This window comes from Scyliorhinus canicula, chromosome 1 (genome assembly GCF_902713615.1).
Source record: "Scyliorhinus canicula chromosome 1, sScyCan1.1, whole genome shotgun sequence".
Classification (NCBI taxonomy): Eukaryota; Metazoa; Chordata; class Chondrichthyes; order Carcharhiniformes; family Scyliorhinidae; genus Scyliorhinus; species Scyliorhinus canicula.
Genome location: NC_052146.1, coordinates 186,637,823 through 186,657,560, shown reverse-complemented (window position 1 = coordinate 186,657,560; position 19,738 = coordinate 186,637,823). Strand labels below are relative to the sequence as shown.

General features: G+C 44.7%; 1 protein-coding gene across 2 annotated transcripts in view; it reads right to left on the bottom strand.

Annotated features, from left to right (window-relative positions):
- Window positions 1-19,738, bottom strand: part of abhd12 (abhydrolase domain containing 12, lysophospholipase) — a 138,600-nt gene that overhangs the window by 35,775 nt on the left and 83,087 nt on the right. For both annotated transcript variants that reach the window (XM_038804684.1, XM_038804694.1), the window contains exons 8-9: window positions 15,293-15,330; window positions 7,991-8,070 (exon numbers count right to left, since the gene is read on the bottom strand). In XM_038804684.1, coding sequence (XP_038660612.1) covers window positions 7,991-8,070; window positions 15,293-15,330 — 118 coding nt within the window. The remainder of the gene's footprint in view (window positions 1-7,990; window positions 8,071-15,292; window positions 15,331-19,738) is intronic.

The window sequence follows — 19,738 nt, the reverse complement described above, 5'->3', positions numbered from 1 at the left end:
GGTTGTTAGCAGATGAGGTGTATTAGCGGATGAGGGCCCGCTTCCGGGGGTATGTGGAGCTGAACGATACAGGTGAGGTCTCAGCTGCCATGCTATGGGAGGGGCTCAAGGCAGTGGTCAGGGGGGAGCTTATATCGATCGAGGCGCATAGGAACAAGGTGGAATGAGCAGAGATGGCTAGGCTGGTGGACGTGATTCTGTGGGTGTATAGGAGGCATTCGGAGACCCCGAAGGCAGGATTGTTGAAGGAGCAGCAGAAGCTCCAGATGGAGTTCGGGCTGGTGTCCACAGGGAAGGCAGTGGGGCAGTGTACAAATTATGGCGAGAAGGCGTGTAGGATGCTAGCTCACCAATTTAGGAAGCAGGAGGTGGTGAGGGAGATCGGAAGGGTGGGGAAGAGTGGTTGTAGACCAGGTGGGGGTGAATGTGGTTTTGAGGAGTTTTATAAGATGGGGGTAGGGTGGGGATTCCTTGACGGTTGGAGTTTCCCAAGGTGGAGGAGAACCTGGTGGCCCCAATTGGACGAGTGGAGGTGATGGAGGGGATGGGGGTGATGCAGGCAGGGAAAGCCCTGGGCCCAGATGGGCTTCCTGTAGAATTTTATAAGAGGTTTTTCTGGGGAGCTGGGGCCCCTGTTGGTAAGGACATAGGTGAGGGATAAGGGGGAACGTCCCCCTACGTTATCTCAGGCTTCGATATCCTTAATATTGAATAAGGAGAAGGACTCGGAGCAGTGTGGGTCCTACCACCTGATATCACTGCTAAATGTGGATGCCAAAATGCTGGCAAAGATCTTGGCCTCGCAGATTGAGGACTGTGTGCCGGGGGTGATAGGGGACAACCAGATTGGGTGTATAAAAGCGAAGCATCTGTTGGCGAACATCAGGCGAATAATAAACGTGATAGTGATGCCCCCGGAGGGGCAGGAGGTAGAGGTCGCTATGGGCACAGAGAAGGTGCTCGATCGAGTGGAATGGGAGTATCTGTGGGAAGTCCTGGGACGGTTTGGGGGTGGCGGCAGCACGGAGGCTGGAAGGTACCTTGGTCTGGGCACTGACTTGCGGGAATCATAGCTTTGCACCGGGGAGGTTGGACTTGGGGCTTCGGGGTGGCGACAGGCAGGGATCGCGCAGTTTGGGGACCTGCTTGTGTGGGCAGTTTGCTGAGTTTCAAGGAAGAGGAGTATGAGCTGCCCTGCAGGAATAGGCTCTGGAACTTACAGGTGTGGGACCATGTGAGGAAGCGTCCGCTGTCCTTTCCTGACCTGCCACCCCCGGGGTTACAAGACAAGGTGATATCGAAAGCAGGAGGGGGTGAGGGCAAGATATCCGAGATTTACAAGGAGTTAATGGACTGGGAGAGAGCCCCGATAGGAGGAGAAGTCAAATGGAAGTGGGAGGAGGGGTTGGGGGAGTAAATGGAGGCTGGGTTGCGGGAGGGGGGTGAACACATCTTCGGTGTGTGCTAGGCTTAGCCTTATTCAATTCAAGGTAGTGCATAGGGCACATGTGACGGTGGCTAGGATTAGCAGGTTCTTTGAGGGGATGGAGGAAAGGTGTGGGCGGATGTAGGAGGGCGCGCGAACCATGGCCACGTGTTTGGGGCATGTCTGAAGCGGAGAGGGCTCTGGCAGCGTTTCGCAGGCTGAAGGTGAAGGTAATGTCTGAGGTGCTGAAGGTGAAGGTGGCCCGAGTCCTGAAGTGGTAATATTTGGTTTGTCGGAAGATCCGGGAGTCCAGGGGGCAAGAGACCACGTCACAAACTATGTCTCCTTGGTAGCCCGGAGATGGACTTTGTTGGAGTAGAGGGAGGTTTGGGGAGGGGGGGGGGGGGGGGGGGGTTGGGGCAGTCCAGTAGTTATTTATTTGTTACGAGGCTGTTTGTTCCCACTCTGGTTTTTGTTGTGCTTAATGGATATACAAATGCCTTAATAAAAATATTTAAAAACAAATAAATAATGGTTGCTGTTTGAAAGAGAACAGGTAAACCCAGGTAGCTTAAATATTTTATTACTATTAAATAAATACTTCTAAGAAAGGTAAATGATCATGCAGGATTCAAAGTAGAAAAGAGATCAACAGCTAATTACAACAGGAGGCACTTTTAAGAGACAATGGGACCTCAACTGCAGAATAAACCTACTGAATCATTCATTACAGCCATTAACATATGATTCAGCATGAATCTTTCTGGTGAGAACTGAAAAGACGGAATGTCAGCTTACATTTCTCTAATATACGCGAATGACTGTACATTAACCAAAAACTAAATTAAGGATTGATTATTGGACTTTCCAACAAGATATTATATATTCAAATCCTGTGAAACAATATGGTGTAGCTACTGTTACAGTGGAGTCTCCAGCTCTCACAACAATATGCATTTACATAGGATAGGATCTCTTGACATAATAAAACATCCAAGATGCTGCACATATATTAGGACAAGTGACCAAAAGCTTGGTCAAAGAGAAGGGTCTTAAAAGGAGAGGTAGAGTGGTGAAAGCACAGGAACAGGAGTAGGCCATTCAGCACCTCGAGCCTGTCCTGTCATTCAATGAGACCATTGCTGATCTGTGACCTAACTCCATATACCTGCCTTTGGACCATAATCCCTCAATAACTTTGCTTGACAAAAACCTATCTATCTCAGATGTAAAATTAACTGATCCAGCTTCAACTGCTGTTTGAGGGAGAGAATTCCAAACCTCTACCACCCCTTTGAGTGAAGAGGTTCTTCCTAACATCTCCCCTAAATGGTCTAGCCCTAATTTTTAAACTATGCCCCCAAGTTTTAGAATCTTTTAAAGCAGACCAAGGCAGGCCAGCAGCACGGTTCAATTCCCGTACCAGCTTCCCCGAACAGGCGCCGGAATTTGGCGACTAGGGGCTTTTCACAGTAACTTATCGAAGCCTACTCGTGACAATAAGCGATTTTCATTTCATTTTTTCATTTCAGTGGAAATAGTTTATCTTTATCTGCCTTGTCTTTCCCTGTTAATATCGTGAATACTTCAATCAGATTGCCCCTTAATTTCTAAATTCTAGCGGAAATAGGCCTAATTTGAGTAATCTCGCCTCGTAACTCAACCCCTGTAATCCAGGTATCCTTTTTGTAAACCTGCGTTGCACCCCCTCCAAGGCCAAAATATCCTTCCTAAGGTTTGGTCCCAGAACTGCTCGCAGTGCTCCAAGTGGGGTCTAACCAGCATTTTGTATAGCTGCAGTAAAACCCCTGTCTTTATACTCCAATCCTCTAGATATAAAGGGAGGAATTCTCCGCTCCCCACGTGGCGTGGGAGAATCGTGGGAGGGCCTCCCGACATTTTTTACGCCACCCTGGCGTCCCCAGCGATTCTCTCCCCCCCCCCCCCCCCCCCGGCTCGGAAAAATCGCCGCTCGCCGTTTTTCATGGCGAACGGCGATTCTCCGAGCCCGATGGGCCGAGTGGACGGCCCTTCACGCCCGTTTGGGGCATCTAGGGGCTCGATTTGGACGGGAGCACCGCGACTGTGCTCGGGAGGGGACAGGCCCGCAATCGGTGCCCACCGATCGTCGGGCCAGCGTCCAAAACGGACGCACTCTTTCTCCTCCGCCGCCCGGCAAGATCAAGCTGCCATGTCTTGCCGGGCGGCGGAGGATAAAGACGGCACCGCGCATGTTCGTGCCGTCTGCGCGCTGATGTCATCCGCGCATGCGCGGGTTGGAACCGGCAACTTGCGCATGCGCGGATGACATCAGAAAAGCGCCGTTTCCACGTCATTTCCAGCGCGACGAGGTCGCAGCCGGGAACGACGGGGGCCCGCTCCTAGCCCCCCAGGTGGGGGTGAATTAGGTGCGGGGAGCGGGCCCCGAGGCCGTCGTGAAGCTCGGCCGATTTCACGACGGCCATCCCGATTTTTATCGGGAGCGGAGAATACCGCCCTAAGGCTAGCATTCCATTAGCCCTTTTGATTATTTTCTGCATTTGTTCCTGACATTTTAAGGACCTATGCACCTGAACCCCCAAGTCTCTTTGGACATCCACTGCACCTAACCTCCTTCCATTTAGAAAGTACTTGGCTCTATCCTTTTTTAAAATAAAATTAGAGTACCCAATTATTTTTTCCAATTAAGGGGCAATTTAGTGTGGCCAATCCACCTACCGTGCACATCTTTGGGTTGTGGGGGCGAAACCCACGCAGACACAGGAGAATGTGCAAACTCCACACGGACAGTGACCCAGAGCCGGGATTCGAACCCGGGTCCTCAGCGCCGTAGGCAGCAATGCTAACCACTGTGCCGCCCCGGCTCTATCCTTTTTTGGTCCAAAAATGGATAACCTGACACTTACTTACATTAAATTGCATCTTCCACAATTTTGCCTAGTCACCTGGTCTGTCAATATTTTCTTGCAATTTCATGCCATCATCTAGGCTTTCGACAATGCCACTTAACTTTCAATCATCCACAAATTTGGATAAATAACTTTCTATGCCACCATCCAAGTCATTAATGAATAATGTAAATAACTGAGGTCTGAACACAGATCCCTGTGGTACCTGCCAATTAGAGTAAGTACCCATTATCCCCACTCACCTGCCACTCAACCAATTTCCTAACCATGTCAATAATTTGTCCTCAACTTCGGGGCTTCCACCTTAGAACATAGAACAGTACAGCACAGAACAGGCCCTTCGGCCCTCAATGTTGTGCCGAGCCATGATCACCCTACTCAAACCTACGTATCCACCCTATACCCGTAACCCAACAACCCCCCACTTAACCTTACTTTTTTTTATTAGGACACTACGGGTAATTTAGCATGGCCAATCCACCTAACCCGCACATCTTTGGACTGTGGGAGGAAACCGGAGCACCCGGAGGAAACCCACGCACACAGGGGGAGGACGTGCAGACTCCACACAGACAGTGACCCAGCCGGGAATCGAACCTGGGACCCTGGAGCTGTGAAGCATTTATGCTAACCACCATGCTACCCTGCTGCCCCTAAAGTTAGTTAACAGTCTCTTGTCTGGGAATTTATCAGATGCCTTCTGGAAATCCATATAAATAACATCCATAGGCATTCCCCTATCCACTACCTTAGTAATCTCTTTTTTAAAAAAAAAATCAATAAGTTTAGTCAAGCATAGGTGGATTGGCCGCGCTAAATTGCCCCTTGATTGAGAAAAAAAGAATTGTGTACTCTAAATTTATTTTTTGGAAATTAGTCAGGCCTTTCCTTCACGAATCCATGCTGACTCTCCCTGATCGACCAAAATGTTTCGACGTGTTCAAGTACCCTATCCCTGATTATAGACTCCCGCAACTCGTGTTCTTCAAACTTTTTTCCGGGGACCCATTTTTACCAACCGGCCAACCTTCGTGAGACACGCTGCCGACCTTCGCGACCCACGCCGGCCGACTTTCACGACCCACCATTTTCTCTGACCTTGTTTGTTGCTGACAAAAATGGAGGAAATGGTTTTGGGTCCCTTTGGCCCCCCAACTTGAAAAAAAAAAAGGCTGCAACCTTATATTTAAAAAAAGTGGCCGCACTGCGCATGCGTGCCCGATCATCGGTGAGCATGCACATAGTCTTGCGCATGTGCACCAATGATTGGGCACGCATGCGCAGTGTGGCCGAATTTTATTTATCTGTTCCTGGCCACTTTGAAGGCCGCTTGCAGCTGGCATTATTAAAAGCCGGCTGCTGTGGCTGTTGCATGTGGATTTGCCCGATCGGCAGCCCCGCGACGGACGGCTCCGCGACCCTCCCAATACCCGCCCGCGGTCGTGCCCCCGAGTTTGACAATGCCTGATCTACAATATGCTCCCCTACTTCCTTTAACACCTCTGGATGTAAATCATCTGGTCCTGGGTCTTTAGTTCCATCAATTTCTTAGTTACAGATACTGTACTTGCATTAATTGTATTAAGTCCCTGTCCTCTATCGACTATTAATTTTTTCATGACTTCCGGCAAGTTATCCTCCTTTTCAACTGTTAGGGAAACAATTCTCGAGCTTAGAGCCTAAATCAATCTCTGACACTACTACAAGCAAACCAGAAAACAAATTATAGAGCATTAAAAAAGTGCTTTCTTTTCATTTTCTTTGAACAATTTTGATTATTAATTATTACCATATTGGAGATAAGATGCAAAATGGAGTCAAAAATCATCCAACTGAGTAACTAGGGGGTGGAATTTTCGGTAAAGTGTCAGGTTCAGTCAGAAAACGCAGCGTGTTTCTCCCTGGTGACACGCAGCGGGGTGTGTTTCACACCGTCATTATGAGGGGCGGGACATGCCCGGCTTCACTGAAATCACTCATGGGGAAATTAATTACCCCCTCCCCAAGGTTGGCCCCACTGATTGGGTGACAGGGCTGCCATGTCCCCTGGCACAGTCATCACGTCTGTTCTCCCTTTGCAGAGATCAGTAGTGATTCCCACCGGTGCCACACCACACTGGCGGGTGGGAACATTGCACATTCCTGGATGGTTCGGCGCTAAGCCGATATTGAATATTAAAATCAATTTAAATGAATGGCAATCAGGTTCACGCCCTTGCTGGGCATGAACCTGACTATGTCTGTTGGGAGGGCCTGGGAACATCACAAACTGTTTGGCACCCGGTGCAAATCCATTTCAGGCCACTCCTGCAATTTTCCCAACATAGCAGGGTTTGCTGGGCTCTCTGCGGCTGGAAAAATCACCTCCCAATAGAACATAGACATAGAACAGTACAGCACAGAACAGGCCCTTCGGCCCTCAATGTTGTGCCGAGCCATGATCACCCTACTCAAACCCACGTATCCACCCTATACCCGTAACCCAACAACCCCCCCTTAACCTTACTTTTTAGGACACTACGGGCAATTTAGCATGACCAATCCATCTAACCCGCACATCTTTGGACTGTGGGAGGAAACCGGAGCACCCGGAGGAAACCCAGACACAGGGAGAACCTGCAGACTCCACACAGACAGTGACCCAGCCGGGAATCGAACCTGGGACCCTGGAGCTGTGAAGCATTTATGCTAACCACCATGCTACCCTGTTGCCCCAAGGAATGTATTGGTTTCTAATTGACATGGGAAGTAGTGCACCGCGAGAATAGACATGTTGGGTGGACAGAAGCGTGAGGGCAGGGTGACTGAATGTGGAATGTCATGTCGTGAACTCTGCTGAAATGCATTCAACTAGAGTTGGAAACCTTATGTAGGGGCTATTGAAGGAGACTTTTAACTGAGGCACTGTAATAATAGCAGCAAAAGGCATGTGGCTGTTTGGAAGCTGACTCCAGTTCTGGAAGGATACGAGGACAGAAGCAGATCTGAGCTTAGCAACGAGGCAAAATATGAAGAAAACCAGATTTAAAAAGGACAAGGCATGGAAACCGAAGCATGCCCATCAAGCCTCACAAAAATAAGAAAGTTTTTATTTGCGAGCCTATCTTGAACCCACAAACCACACTTCATGTGGGGAATCATTAGTCCATCTCAAACTTTAGCTCTTTTTTTTTTGTTCATTCAAGGGGTGCGGGCTTCGTTGGCTAGGCCAGTATTCATTGCCCACCCCTAATTGCCTTTGAGAAAGTGGAGGTGAGCTGCCTTCTTGAACTGCTGCAGTCCAGTTCTGTAAGGGATTGGAATCCAGATCGGTGTCAGTGTGGCGACCAAATTATCTATCTGTACCATTGGGGCCTCTCATGCATATTTGTGGTATGTGGAAAATGATTTGTCCTTTTTAAAAATAAAGTTAGATGTACCCAATTCTTTTTTTTTCCCAATTAAGAGGCAATTTAGCGTGGCCAATCCACCTACCCTGCACATCTTTGGGTTGTGGGGGTGAGACCCACACAGACAAGGGGAGAATGTGCAAACTCCACACGGACCTGGTGCCGAGATTGAACCCGGATCCTTGCTGCCATGAGGCAGCAGTGCTAACCACTGCAAACCATGCCACCCCTTTAATTTGCCCTTTCAACGGCATCATATCACCTACCAGTGAAAAAGGGTGGCTTTTGGCTTCCTCCCGAATGTTCGTGAAAGGAGATTCCAGAATTAGAGCATCTGGAGGGGTCTCTACGAATGAAAACAGTCATTTGTAACAAAATTAAAAACACAAGATTAGTATTTTAGAATCATACTGCAATAAATTGAAATAACATTCATTAGCTTTACATTTCTCTAAACTTCCTGTGAAACATAACACCTTCAGCAATAGCAGAGTTCAGTTTCGCTGGTAGACATTACAGGAGGGACTGTTCACCAAGAGCTAAATGTCTCTTTCAGTGTTCAACATGTTACATGAGCTGGCCTCACAACCCTTCTACTGCCATTTTACTATCCAGATACAAATGCTTTGTGCTTCCCATGCTCACCCTTCCCCTGGCCAATGAACAAGCGGAAATAGGCAAGCAGCCCCTCGCATCTGTTCTGCCATTCAATTAGATTATGGCTGCTCTGTATCTCACATCCATTTACCCACCTTTGTCCTTATCCAACAAGCACTCAGCCATGTCTTATCAATTTGAACTGATTCAGCAACCAGTCGTTTGGGGGAAACGGGTTCAACATTTTAATTACATTTCGTGTGAATAACAGCTTCCTGATTTCATTCCTAACTGACAGCTTTAATTTTAAGATTATGCCCCTTTGTCAAATTCCCATTCACAGGACACAGTTTATCCACCATTTTAAAGGCCTCCATGAGGTAACTCCTCACACCTTTCTGAACAAACCAAGTTCATGCAACCTGTCCTCGTAATTTAATCCTTTGACAAGACCGGTTATCATTCTGCATCACTTCCAAAGTTAAAATATATTTCCTACAGTTCAGTGTCTAAAACAGAAACTCAACCTGCAGATGTAGTCTGAAGGAGGTGACATACAACGGAAGTTTCACTTCCTCACGTTTGAAATCCAGAATAGCCAAATTCTTGGCAGTGTATTTTTATTATGTTTTTTTGTATCGGTGGACACGATTTTATAATTTGCATGTGTGGACACTTACATTTTGGTGCTTTTCCAGTAACACAGTGTGCTCAATTACAAGGTCAATAGTTTAAAAACTCCGGAGTTGCTGCTGGTCACCAAATAAATGAAGTTGGCACCATTTAGCTGAACATGGACATATGACACTGCAACCTGGGGGGAAAAATGTGGCCAGGACGACAACTTTGTTGAATTATATTTTGCACTGACTCATCATAACATAAGGCCACAAAGCAAACCATAATAGAAGGTGTAGAGTTTGTCAAACCTATTCCCCTAATGTAGCAGATACAGGTTGCATTGTCACAGCCTTCTCCTGGTTAAATCTCCGTAAAGAGCTGACTAAACTCAAATCTTACAGGAAAGCAAATTTTGTACCAAGCCTTGAATAATGCGCTTCATATTAAACCATAAACTAATCAACCATTTTTGCTTGAATTTATTATATAACCTCTAATCTAATTTCTAGCCAGAAAATAATCCAACTATTTTTTAGGAAGTGCAAGGTTTATATCACTAATCAACTTTGATGAAAGTTCATTTCACACATCCCTCAGCCTTGTATTATACATCATAACTGTCAGTGTATAAGTCAACCACTAAAGCCCTCCAAAAATTGTTTCAAAAGCAAAGTATGCAGAGTATAAAACGTGAACCGCCACCAATGTGGGTCGACACCATTTTGAAAAAAGTGACGAAAATACTTAAACACCAGTAATTCATATTAGTATGGCATGGTTTACTGAACAAATTAACTGTACAAACCACAATGAAGGAGCTTTAAAACCAATCATATCATTTGTCTTTAGCACACTATGCAGAGCTCATTGTCACTTTGGTTGTAGCATCATCATAAAGATCCCATTCTGGATCAGGTGTGGTACTTTCAGTTTCAGAATTATCCCTCCTCAAAACATTTTCCTTTTTATCCATTGAATTGGATACACTGCATCTTATGAACGATCTATTGACAGTTTGTGCACCAGAGAGTTACCCACCTGCTAACAGGAGGTGGGTTACTCATTTAAGTATTTTAATAAGGCTGTATGCCTTTACTTCAACAGTAATTCTACTTTGAACCTGAGTCAATGGGGTTTCCTTGGCTTCAGGAACCTGGCAGGTGGAAAGTGGTGAGACCTTTGCAAGACTGCTAGTGGGGCCAGTACAGGTATAGAGGTAAGATGAAGGGGCAGGGAAGAGGTGGAAATAGGGACGAAGCAGGATGGGGAAGATGTCCAATAAACTAAATACTGTTTTGTGGGAGGCAGTTGAGGGTAAAGGTGGTTGGAGGTGATGTCTCGGTTAAAGTAATCAAAGAGCTCTGTGGTAGTGTTGTTTCAGTGAGTCTGTTCTCTCCTATCACTAATTATTGTAGGGATGGGTAAATGTGCTCAGGTGGCAAGGTACAAGTGTCAGTGCATAAGTATAAGTCAACCACTAAAGCCCTCCAAAAATTGTTTCAAAAGCGAAGTATGCGGAGTATAAAATGTGAACCGCCGCCAATGTGGGTCGACACCATTTTGAAAAGTGACGAAAATACTTAACACCAGTAATTCATATTAGTATGGCATGGTTTACTGAACAAATTAACTGTACAAATTAACTTATCCAGTTGTAGCCAGGTAATAGCCTGAAGTGGCTTCCCTTCCTGCTCCCATATCGCTACCTCTGGAACCCCAGACGATACGATTCTCAACCCCTTTGTCACTTATGTGCTATGCCTTGGCGACATCATTTGAAAACACACCAGACTCCCCACACTGTCTTTTATTTGTCACACTGCTTGTCGAGCACTGAATGAGCGGAAATTTTGGTCAACAAATATTTGGAAAACTTAAGCCATTGTCTTTGTCCCCTGCCACAAACTCCATTCCCTTACCACTGACTCCATCCATCGGCTTGGCAACTGTCTGAAGCTGTACCAAACGGTTTGAAATCTTGGCGCGGTATCTTATCCATTACCAAGACCAACCATTTCCAGGTCAGTAACAGCATCTGTCTCTGCCACTGCCTCAGCTGATCTGCTGTGAAACCCTCATTTAAGGCATTATTATCTCAAGATTTTAATGCTCTCCTGGCCAGCCTCCCAATTTGCATCCTTCATGAACTGGAGTTCATTCAAAACTCCACTGGCTGTATCCTAGATTGAGTCAAGTCCCATTGGCTCATCACCTCTGTACTTGCTGACCTGCTTTGGCACCAAATCCAGCAATACCTCAATTCTGAAAATCTTATTTAAATCCCTCCATGCCATTGCCCTTCCTTCTCTCTCGGCATAGGCCCCAAGATGCATTGCTCTCTCCTTGAAACTCTCCAAAATCTACCTGATCCAGGGATGAGGAACTTCAGATATGAAGATCGATTGGAGAAGTTGGAGCTGTTCTCTTTCGAAAGCTGAGAGAAGATTTGAGAGAAGTATTCAAAATCATGAAGGGCATGAGCAGTGTAGGTAGGGGAAAAAAAAACAGGTCCCACTTGTGAAAAGGTCGAGAATGAGAGGCCATGCATTTCAAGTAATTGACAAAAGCAACATGAGGAAAAATCTTTTCATGTAACAAGTGGTCACGCTCTGGAATACACTGCCCCAGTGGTGGAGGCAAGTTCAATTAAGGCATCCGAAAATGAATTAGACTGTTATCTGAAAAAGAAGGATGTGTGTACAGAGAGAAGGCAGGAAAATGGCAATGTCAGTCATGGGCAACCTGGGTAGTGAGTGGGCCGCATGATTGGCCCTCCTTCATCTCAGTGGGTGCAAGACTGAAATTGGACTTATTCATGAGATCATGGCTAATGAACAAGATTACATACATGCGACATGTTGAATATGTCATAATGAGTTACAGAAAATTCTTAATCATTGATATATTAATAGAACTATCAACTTCAAATGGTAAAAAAAAAAAATATTTATACTTTGGACGCAGTGGGAGTGCATGGCACCCACCACCAGTGGTGTGTACAATCAGCAAGCACATCAGTGTCTTCCAGATCTCACAACACTGTGGCAACGGTCAACAAAAAGTGTCTCATGGGCCACACCCAGAACCCAGATGGGCCGCCATGTGGCCCCCTGGCTGCAGATTGCCCACTACTGCACTAAGTGAATTGCTCATTCGGAAAACCGGTGCAGCCACCATGGGCAGAATGGCTTCCTTCTGCATTGCAACAGTTCTGTGACTCTGCAAAAGCATCCCATGATTTGACGATGCAACCACACAAAACATTAAGTGGGGCAGGTGACACATTTCCACTATTTATGAAATTTCTTTTCCTTCAGGCAACCATTCACCAATTCAATTTGCCATGAACATTATCCTTGAATGGCTTCTTGAAAAATACATTGGAAGGTTGAACAATGGAGGTGAGACCCCTTGGCATAACTTCAATGTGGGTGTTATTTCTTCACAGGAGTCTCTTGATCTCAATCGGTTATTTGAGATTTGAATGTGTCATGTGTCCCACACGAACGAGCTGGGGTTTTTTTTGAAAACGTAGGCCACCTGGATGCCTATTCCACACATTATCCCCATCCTTGGCCATCCAACCATCGTCACGGACATGCACAAAATCTCCTCCAAGGAATTTGATATTCAGTGTGGTTTTAAATTTGAAAATGAGCATAGGCTTTAATTTCATTGCATCGGCCATGCAGGCTAGTATCACTGTGAAGCTTGCTTTCTCACATCCTGTGGCTGTCTTGAGAATTGTTTTTAATCTTTCCACTCCACAGCATGGCTGTCGGGCAGAGCAAAATCCATGGGTCTTTTATCCATGTTGCCAATTTAGCAAAATGGGCACTCGTGTTTTTGCCACTGTCCAATTGAGAATCACTGGGATCTGGTAATTTTGGCATTGAAGGCTTTTGGCGGTCTCAGCAATCTTTGTCTTCTGTCATAGCACAAGACATTTTTGTTCTGTAAAGTGGCTACACCAACTCGCTTTGTTGGTCTGAAATATTTACCGGATTCGCGGCTTGATTAGGCTAACATGCAAGCATTGCATTTCTGGTGACGATGAAAACATTCCAATAATTGTCCAGCACCATTCCCAGATCAGGCCAGTGGCTAGTCTCTGTACACATGGTGCCTTGGGTTTTGGGCACCTTCTTCAGGGTGGTTTCCTCCTTCTTCCATTCCCACACCAGTTTTTCCACGAACACCAAATTCTCTCTCTGCAGCAGTTATTTGATGAGTTAGCAAATGTTAGCATAAAAGCAACTTCATACTTCATTCGTTTTATTGGAAGACTCATTATTCCTCACCATTTGCCTGCGGGTTTTGATCTGCGTGGGCATGCCTTAAACTCTGTGCATCTTCACAACACAGCCTGAATCGCCAACTTGATCCATTCCGCTCAGTTATAAGGTTAGTAAAACATAGAATCCTTCAAAATCTCCACAGTGCAGGAGACTATTCGGCCCATCGGGTTAGCACCAATATTCCAAAAGAACACCCTACCTAGACCCAATCCATGCAATCCCATAGCCTGCACACCTCTATACACTAAGGGGCAATTTTGGAAGGCCAATCCACCTAACCTGCACACCTTTGGATTGTGGGAGGAAACCGGAGCACCCGGAGGATACCCATGCAGACACTGGGAGAAAGTGCAAACTCCACCCAGACAATCACCCAAGTCCAGAATTGAAACCGAGTCCCTGGCACGGTGAGGCAGCAGTGCCAATCACTGTGCCATCATGCCGCCCTGTGCATGCACTTGCACGTTGAAAAATTGAGGCTAAGTGTGGTAACATACCGCTGTGGATCTCACCAAAAAATCCATGGAGAAACACCCTGCCAATCCCGCTAAAAATGGCACTTAGAAATGTTTCCATTTAATCGCGCCTGAAATATTTGTGATGTCTTCAGTGGAAACAGTTACATCCAAAGAAAATCTCATCTTTTCTTTGTAAAAAGTGCCATGACATGTTTTTTGACCAACGATAAATGGTTAAAATTACTTAATAGTACAAGTGCAAGGAAGTTATCCTTTATAATTCACTGGTCTGGCCTCAGGTGGAGTACAGTTCCTAATCATGAAAACAAAGGATATTAAGGGTTTGGGCAGGGTACAGATGAGATTTACAGGAATGGTACCTGGGATGAGGCACCCATTAGTGTGAAGTGACTGGAGAAGGTTGTTCTCCTCGGAACAGAGAAGGTTAATTGGGGATTTATTGCTACATAGATGTTCAAAATTGTGAACTTGTTTTGATAAAGCAGAATACGTTTCCACTGGCAGAAGGGTCAGCTTCCAGAGGACATAGATTTAAGATAATTTTTTAAATCTCAGGGGAGCGGGAAGGAATTTCTCTTACACACGGAGTAATGATGATTTGGAATGCATTGGCTGAAAGGGCGATGAAAGCAGATATGCAAATAATCGATGCAGGGTAGAAAGGGGCTGATGTAGTCCTATTCCTCAGCTGGTTCAGGAACTCAATGCAGTCTGATTAAATGTATGTACACCTCAGTGCCTGTAATGTAGAATGGTGTATTTGTATGCCATTTTAATGTAATGTTTTTTAATTTCACCATTCATTTAATATCCCGTTCAACATTTCGCTGTTACCTGCTGAATGTCTCTATTTTTGTTGCTGTTGTACATGACTGTTATGTGTGCATGTTTTTAACCTGATTACGTAGACTATGAATGTTTTGATAGAAACTACACTTCATTCTGCTAATGGACTGTGAACGTGTTTCACGAATAAAATACTGTTATTATTAAATATATAGAATTTACAACTCAGAATCCAAGAGAAGATCAAGGGGCCATTGGTTCAAATGAGTTAAAGGCAATTGTAGGACTTTTATCTGGAACATTCTTCGCACAAGCAGTGATCAATATATTGAACAGACTCCTGAGTGGAACAGTTAAGATGAAACCTCCACAATTATTCAAGAAGCAAGTGGATTTTGCAGTGGAGGGAAGGTTCAGGATGAATGAGCCAGAATAAGTCTTCCTTATCTATATGTATTTAATGATCTTGCATGCAGATACCACTGATCACAGATACAGTGAAAGTCGAATGAGATCACTATTGCCAATCTCTTACGTTAGAACCTTCCATAGAATTTGGGTTCATAAGAATGTTGCCACTATGAACTCCATTTGTAAACTAAACTTTGTAGCAAGCCGAGCAGTTTTGATTAGTTTGCAATCTGGGAACTAACATTGAGCTATTCATTCAACAAGGCATTAGGGTTAATTTTTGCAATGCTGATTGTTGCAGGTATAAATATATTTTCAACAAGAAAAGCAAGGATGGTAGCAACAACTTAACCAACAAGTTGAAGAAGTACTTTACCTTTTTCACACAGATGCCGTACAACATTTGTAGCTACTCTAAAAAGAGCAGAGAGAAGTTATTTTCTACTTACAACAGAACACAACAAATTAAAAATTCAGAACGCCTTTCTTAAGCTAGCATACAGCAAGTGTTCGATTTGTATCTGTGCATACAATCCCATTCATTAAATAATTTAACCATTCGCTTTAAAAATAAATCATTTGTTAACCAATATACAGTGCATCAGAAGGGGAGTGTAAAATACTGAAGCTGAAAGTCTGAAATAAAAATAGAAAACACTGGAAAAACTCAGCAGGTCTGGCAGTATTCGTGGAGGGAGAAAGAGTTTTATTGAGTCGGGATGACTCAAGGGCCCTTTAATAATGGCGGGTGGTCCCAAATCCGGGATTCATGACCCCATTCCTGGGTTCCTATATTAAGGATGGCCAGTTCCATCGTGGGACAGGCAGGTCCACGTCCTCTGCAATTTTGATGAGTTGAGCCAACTTTTCAAAGAGTTTTGGCTCATGGCAGCTGAAGGGGCTATAGTCTGTATGAGGGAATCTTTTACATAGCATGTTCAAAAGGTGCACCTCATGACCCCCCTCCCAACCATTCCTGATGTCCCGTCATGCCCCCATGGCAAGCTATGCCCCCCCCCCAATCAACCTATGTGACCCCTTATGCACCCCCACATCAAGCTATGGCATTTGAATGTCCATTTACCCACTGTACCACTGTATAGAATGAATGAACATAATAATGTGTGCAAAGAATTAATTGATAGTTCGCCACTTTAAAAGAAAACCTTTATTATTACAGCCCAATAAATGGGTCAAACATCCAGAGTGTTTAAAGTATCACAAGCTGAAATAGCAAGCACATGAAACTTATTTATCTGTGTAAATAAACACTGTGAAATTGACAGCATGGATCAGCGCGCCAAAGCTGACAATCAAGCACTGTGTTCCCTGTGGCTCAGGCGGTTTAACGCACCAATAGATTTTGGGGCTCTTAGCCAAGAAAACATTTGGAGGCTCTCAGCCAAGAATGAGGCTTGGCTGAGAGCCCAGAAATCCATTAGCCTGTTGAAGCACCTGATCCGAGGGAAATTGTTGCTTGGTAGATCAGGCAGCAAAAGCTGTCAATTTCACAATTTTTACATGCATAGGAAAAAGCGGCTTCCAGTGCTTGCAGTTTCAGCTTTTGATACTTTAAAGTGTCTGGATTATCAACTCTTTTATTGGGCCAGAGTAAAAATGAATTTTTTGTTTTAAAGAACTCATCAATGGTGATTATAAAACATTTTATTCACAATTCTCCTATCACAACAGCAGTCATTTAGAATTTAGAACAGTACAGCACAGAACAGGCCCTTCGGCCCTCGATGTTGTGCCGAGCAATGATCACCCTACTCAAGCCCACGTATCCACCCTACACCAGTAACTCTACAACCCCCATTGACCTTATTTTTTTTCGGACACTAAGGGCAATTTAGCCTGGCCAATCCACCTAACCCGCACATCTTTGGACTGTGGGAGGAAACCGGAGCACCCGGAGGAAACCCACGCACACACGGGGAGGACGTGCAAACTCCGCACAGACAGTGACCCAGCCGGGAATTGAACCTGGGACCCTGGAGCTGTGAAGCATTTATGCTAACCACCATGCTACCGTGCTGCCCTATACAGTGTGTGGTGGGTGAATGGGCATGAAAGTATGTGGGGATGAGGGTGTGGGTTGGGAATGGGAGGACCAGAGGGCCTATTCTTACTATAAACTGGGGCAAAGTCCCATAGCACCGAAGTGGGCCTTTTAAACAGCTCACCTCCACACCCAAAAGTCCTTGTAGCTGCCTTCAACCTTTCCCAGGTCAGCTGATCTGTCTGAAGTCCACCCCCCTCCCCTCCCCCTCCCCCTCCCCAAACACACAATGAAAATCCAATCCACGCAAGTGCTTTCCTCCTGAGGCAGGCAGGCTGGGTCGGGAATTTCCCTGCAAACTGCCTTGAGGAATGAAATCCAGCCCAATGTTTCAGGGGAATTTCTCTTTTGTCAGATCTGGAAGCACTAATAGATGAAACACTTTTAAGCAAGGCAGGGAAAGGTAAAAGGAAATATATAACATAAAAGGAGTGTGGAAGGCAGGAGAGAATAAATGACAAAAGTGATGATGATGCAAGGGGAAAGAAGATGGCAATATTTTTATGCTAGCTGATCAAGGAGATTCTGCATTTCCTATTTATGCCTCTAGATGCATCTTTTGCTCCTTTATTTATCCAATTATTGCTTCCTTTGGACTTGCACCATCACTGCTCTGGTCATTGAACCTCTCCTGCCCTTTACTATATCATAGATCTTTCTTTTTTTATTTCCTACCCTCCCATTACCCTTTCCCTACAGCAGTCGCTATGATCAGTCAAAGAGACAAGCCCTTTGCTTAGTGCTCTACTCCGTAGTCTTGCACGTTTCTCTTCAGCTGCCTGTAGGAACATCCCAGCTTCGATTTCCAGTTGCCTTGCTTCAAAACTACTATCTCTCCAAGTACTCCCAGTTCTAAAGAAGGGTCATTGACTGGAAATATTAACTCTCTCCACAGATGCTGCCTGACCTGGTGAGTAATTCTGTTTCTATTTCACAATGTAACAGACTTGACTTTATCTTGTACCACAAAGTCAAATGTAACTATTATTGGCTGCTTCTCTGTTGTGATAAATTATTTAACTATTACAGGTTCATACATCTATTATGCTCAGTTCAGTTATATCTACTTGATTACACCACAAAAAGATAAAATCTATACTGCATACCTTAATGCTTCAAATAATAATTTTTTTAAAAACAAGGTAAATACGAAATTCAGAATATTTAATTTTTTTTATTTGCCTCGCTCTCTCATTTGTTTCCCTCATTATAGTTGTCTATCTCCTCCCACATGTTGGTTTGTGGGGAATAGATCCCAAATCTGGGCCTCTCCGCTAGTTTCAGCAGGAACAACAGGGAGGCAATATCGACACAGAATTAGTTGAGACTGTGAATGCACCAAGCCAACAGAAATTACCAATTAGCAACACCACTTTACATGGTGACATAATTAGCAAACAACCGTATAAACATGTGCAATGAATTTTATATAAACCGATAGAACAATGCTAAAATGTTCAAGCACTGGGTCACTGTCCGTGGTGTTTGCACATTCTCCCCGTGCCTGCATGGGAGAATGGCTGCTTTGAGCTGGATGGTGTCAAGCCTCTTAAGTCTTATTGGAACAGCTTCATCCAGGCAAGGAGAGTATTCCATTATACTCCTGACTTTTGCCTTGTAGCTAGCGTGTAGACTTTGGGGAGTCAGGAAGTGAGTTACACTCCATAGAATTCCCAACTTGTGACCTGATCTTGTCACCACAGTATTTATATGGCTGGTCCAGTTCAGTGTCTGGGCAGTTGTAAACCCCCGGGATGCTGATGGTAATGCCATTGAACGTCAAAAGGGAAATAGTTGAAGTCTCACTTCTTGGTGAAGGTACTTGTGTGGCACAAATGTTATTTGCCAATTATCAGCTCTAGCCTGAATATTGTTCAGGTCTCGCTGCATATGGACACTGATTGCTCCAGTATTTGAGGAATGGTGAATGGCGCTGAACATTGCACAATTATTAGGGAAAGTCTCCACTTCTGACCTTCTTGATGGCCAGGTGGTTATGAGGCAAGGTCATTGATGAAATATCTAAGAAAATGTCTCACATGCGTATCACTTTTTCATACCGGTAGGGAGAAAAATGACATGGAAAGAAATCAGCAGAATGTGACAACCCTGTGCGTGGGAGACGGTCAACAACGTCTCACAGGCTGTACGCAGAACCAAGCCTTGGGACTGTAGGTTGCCCAGCACTGAGGCAGAGGAAAGTAGCGTTGTGCCTGATAATCTCTACAATGCAACATCCAAATTGTCAGTGTGCCAGTAATTTCTGTATAAAGACTGCAATTTCTGTATAAAGATTGTGTGAATTAACAGATCTAACTTTACCACCTGCAAGGACAATGTCATCAATGGCACAGGAACGTTACATAGCTCACTCCAAGTCACATACCGTCACTGGGTCAAAATGTTGTAATTCCTTGCCTAACAAATGCTGTGGAAGCACCTTCAAGCCAGCAGTGCAGCAGTTCAAGGCAGCCCACCATAATTTTCTCTAGAGCAACTAGGGATGGCAATAAATGCTGGCCTTGCTAGAGATATCCAGGTTCCACAGAATGAAGTCTTTAGAAAGCTCTTGAATTAAATATTGTGCATGACTTTAGTATTCTAACTTTTTTTTTAATAGAAAATATTTAATTGAGGCATTTATCATTTCAGTAGTCTAACTTTTGAATGCAAGACAGTATTATGAAAACAGATTAGATAAAGTGAAGTACATTGGCACACAGTTGTTTACAGTTAAACCCATTGTTCTGGTGCATGTGT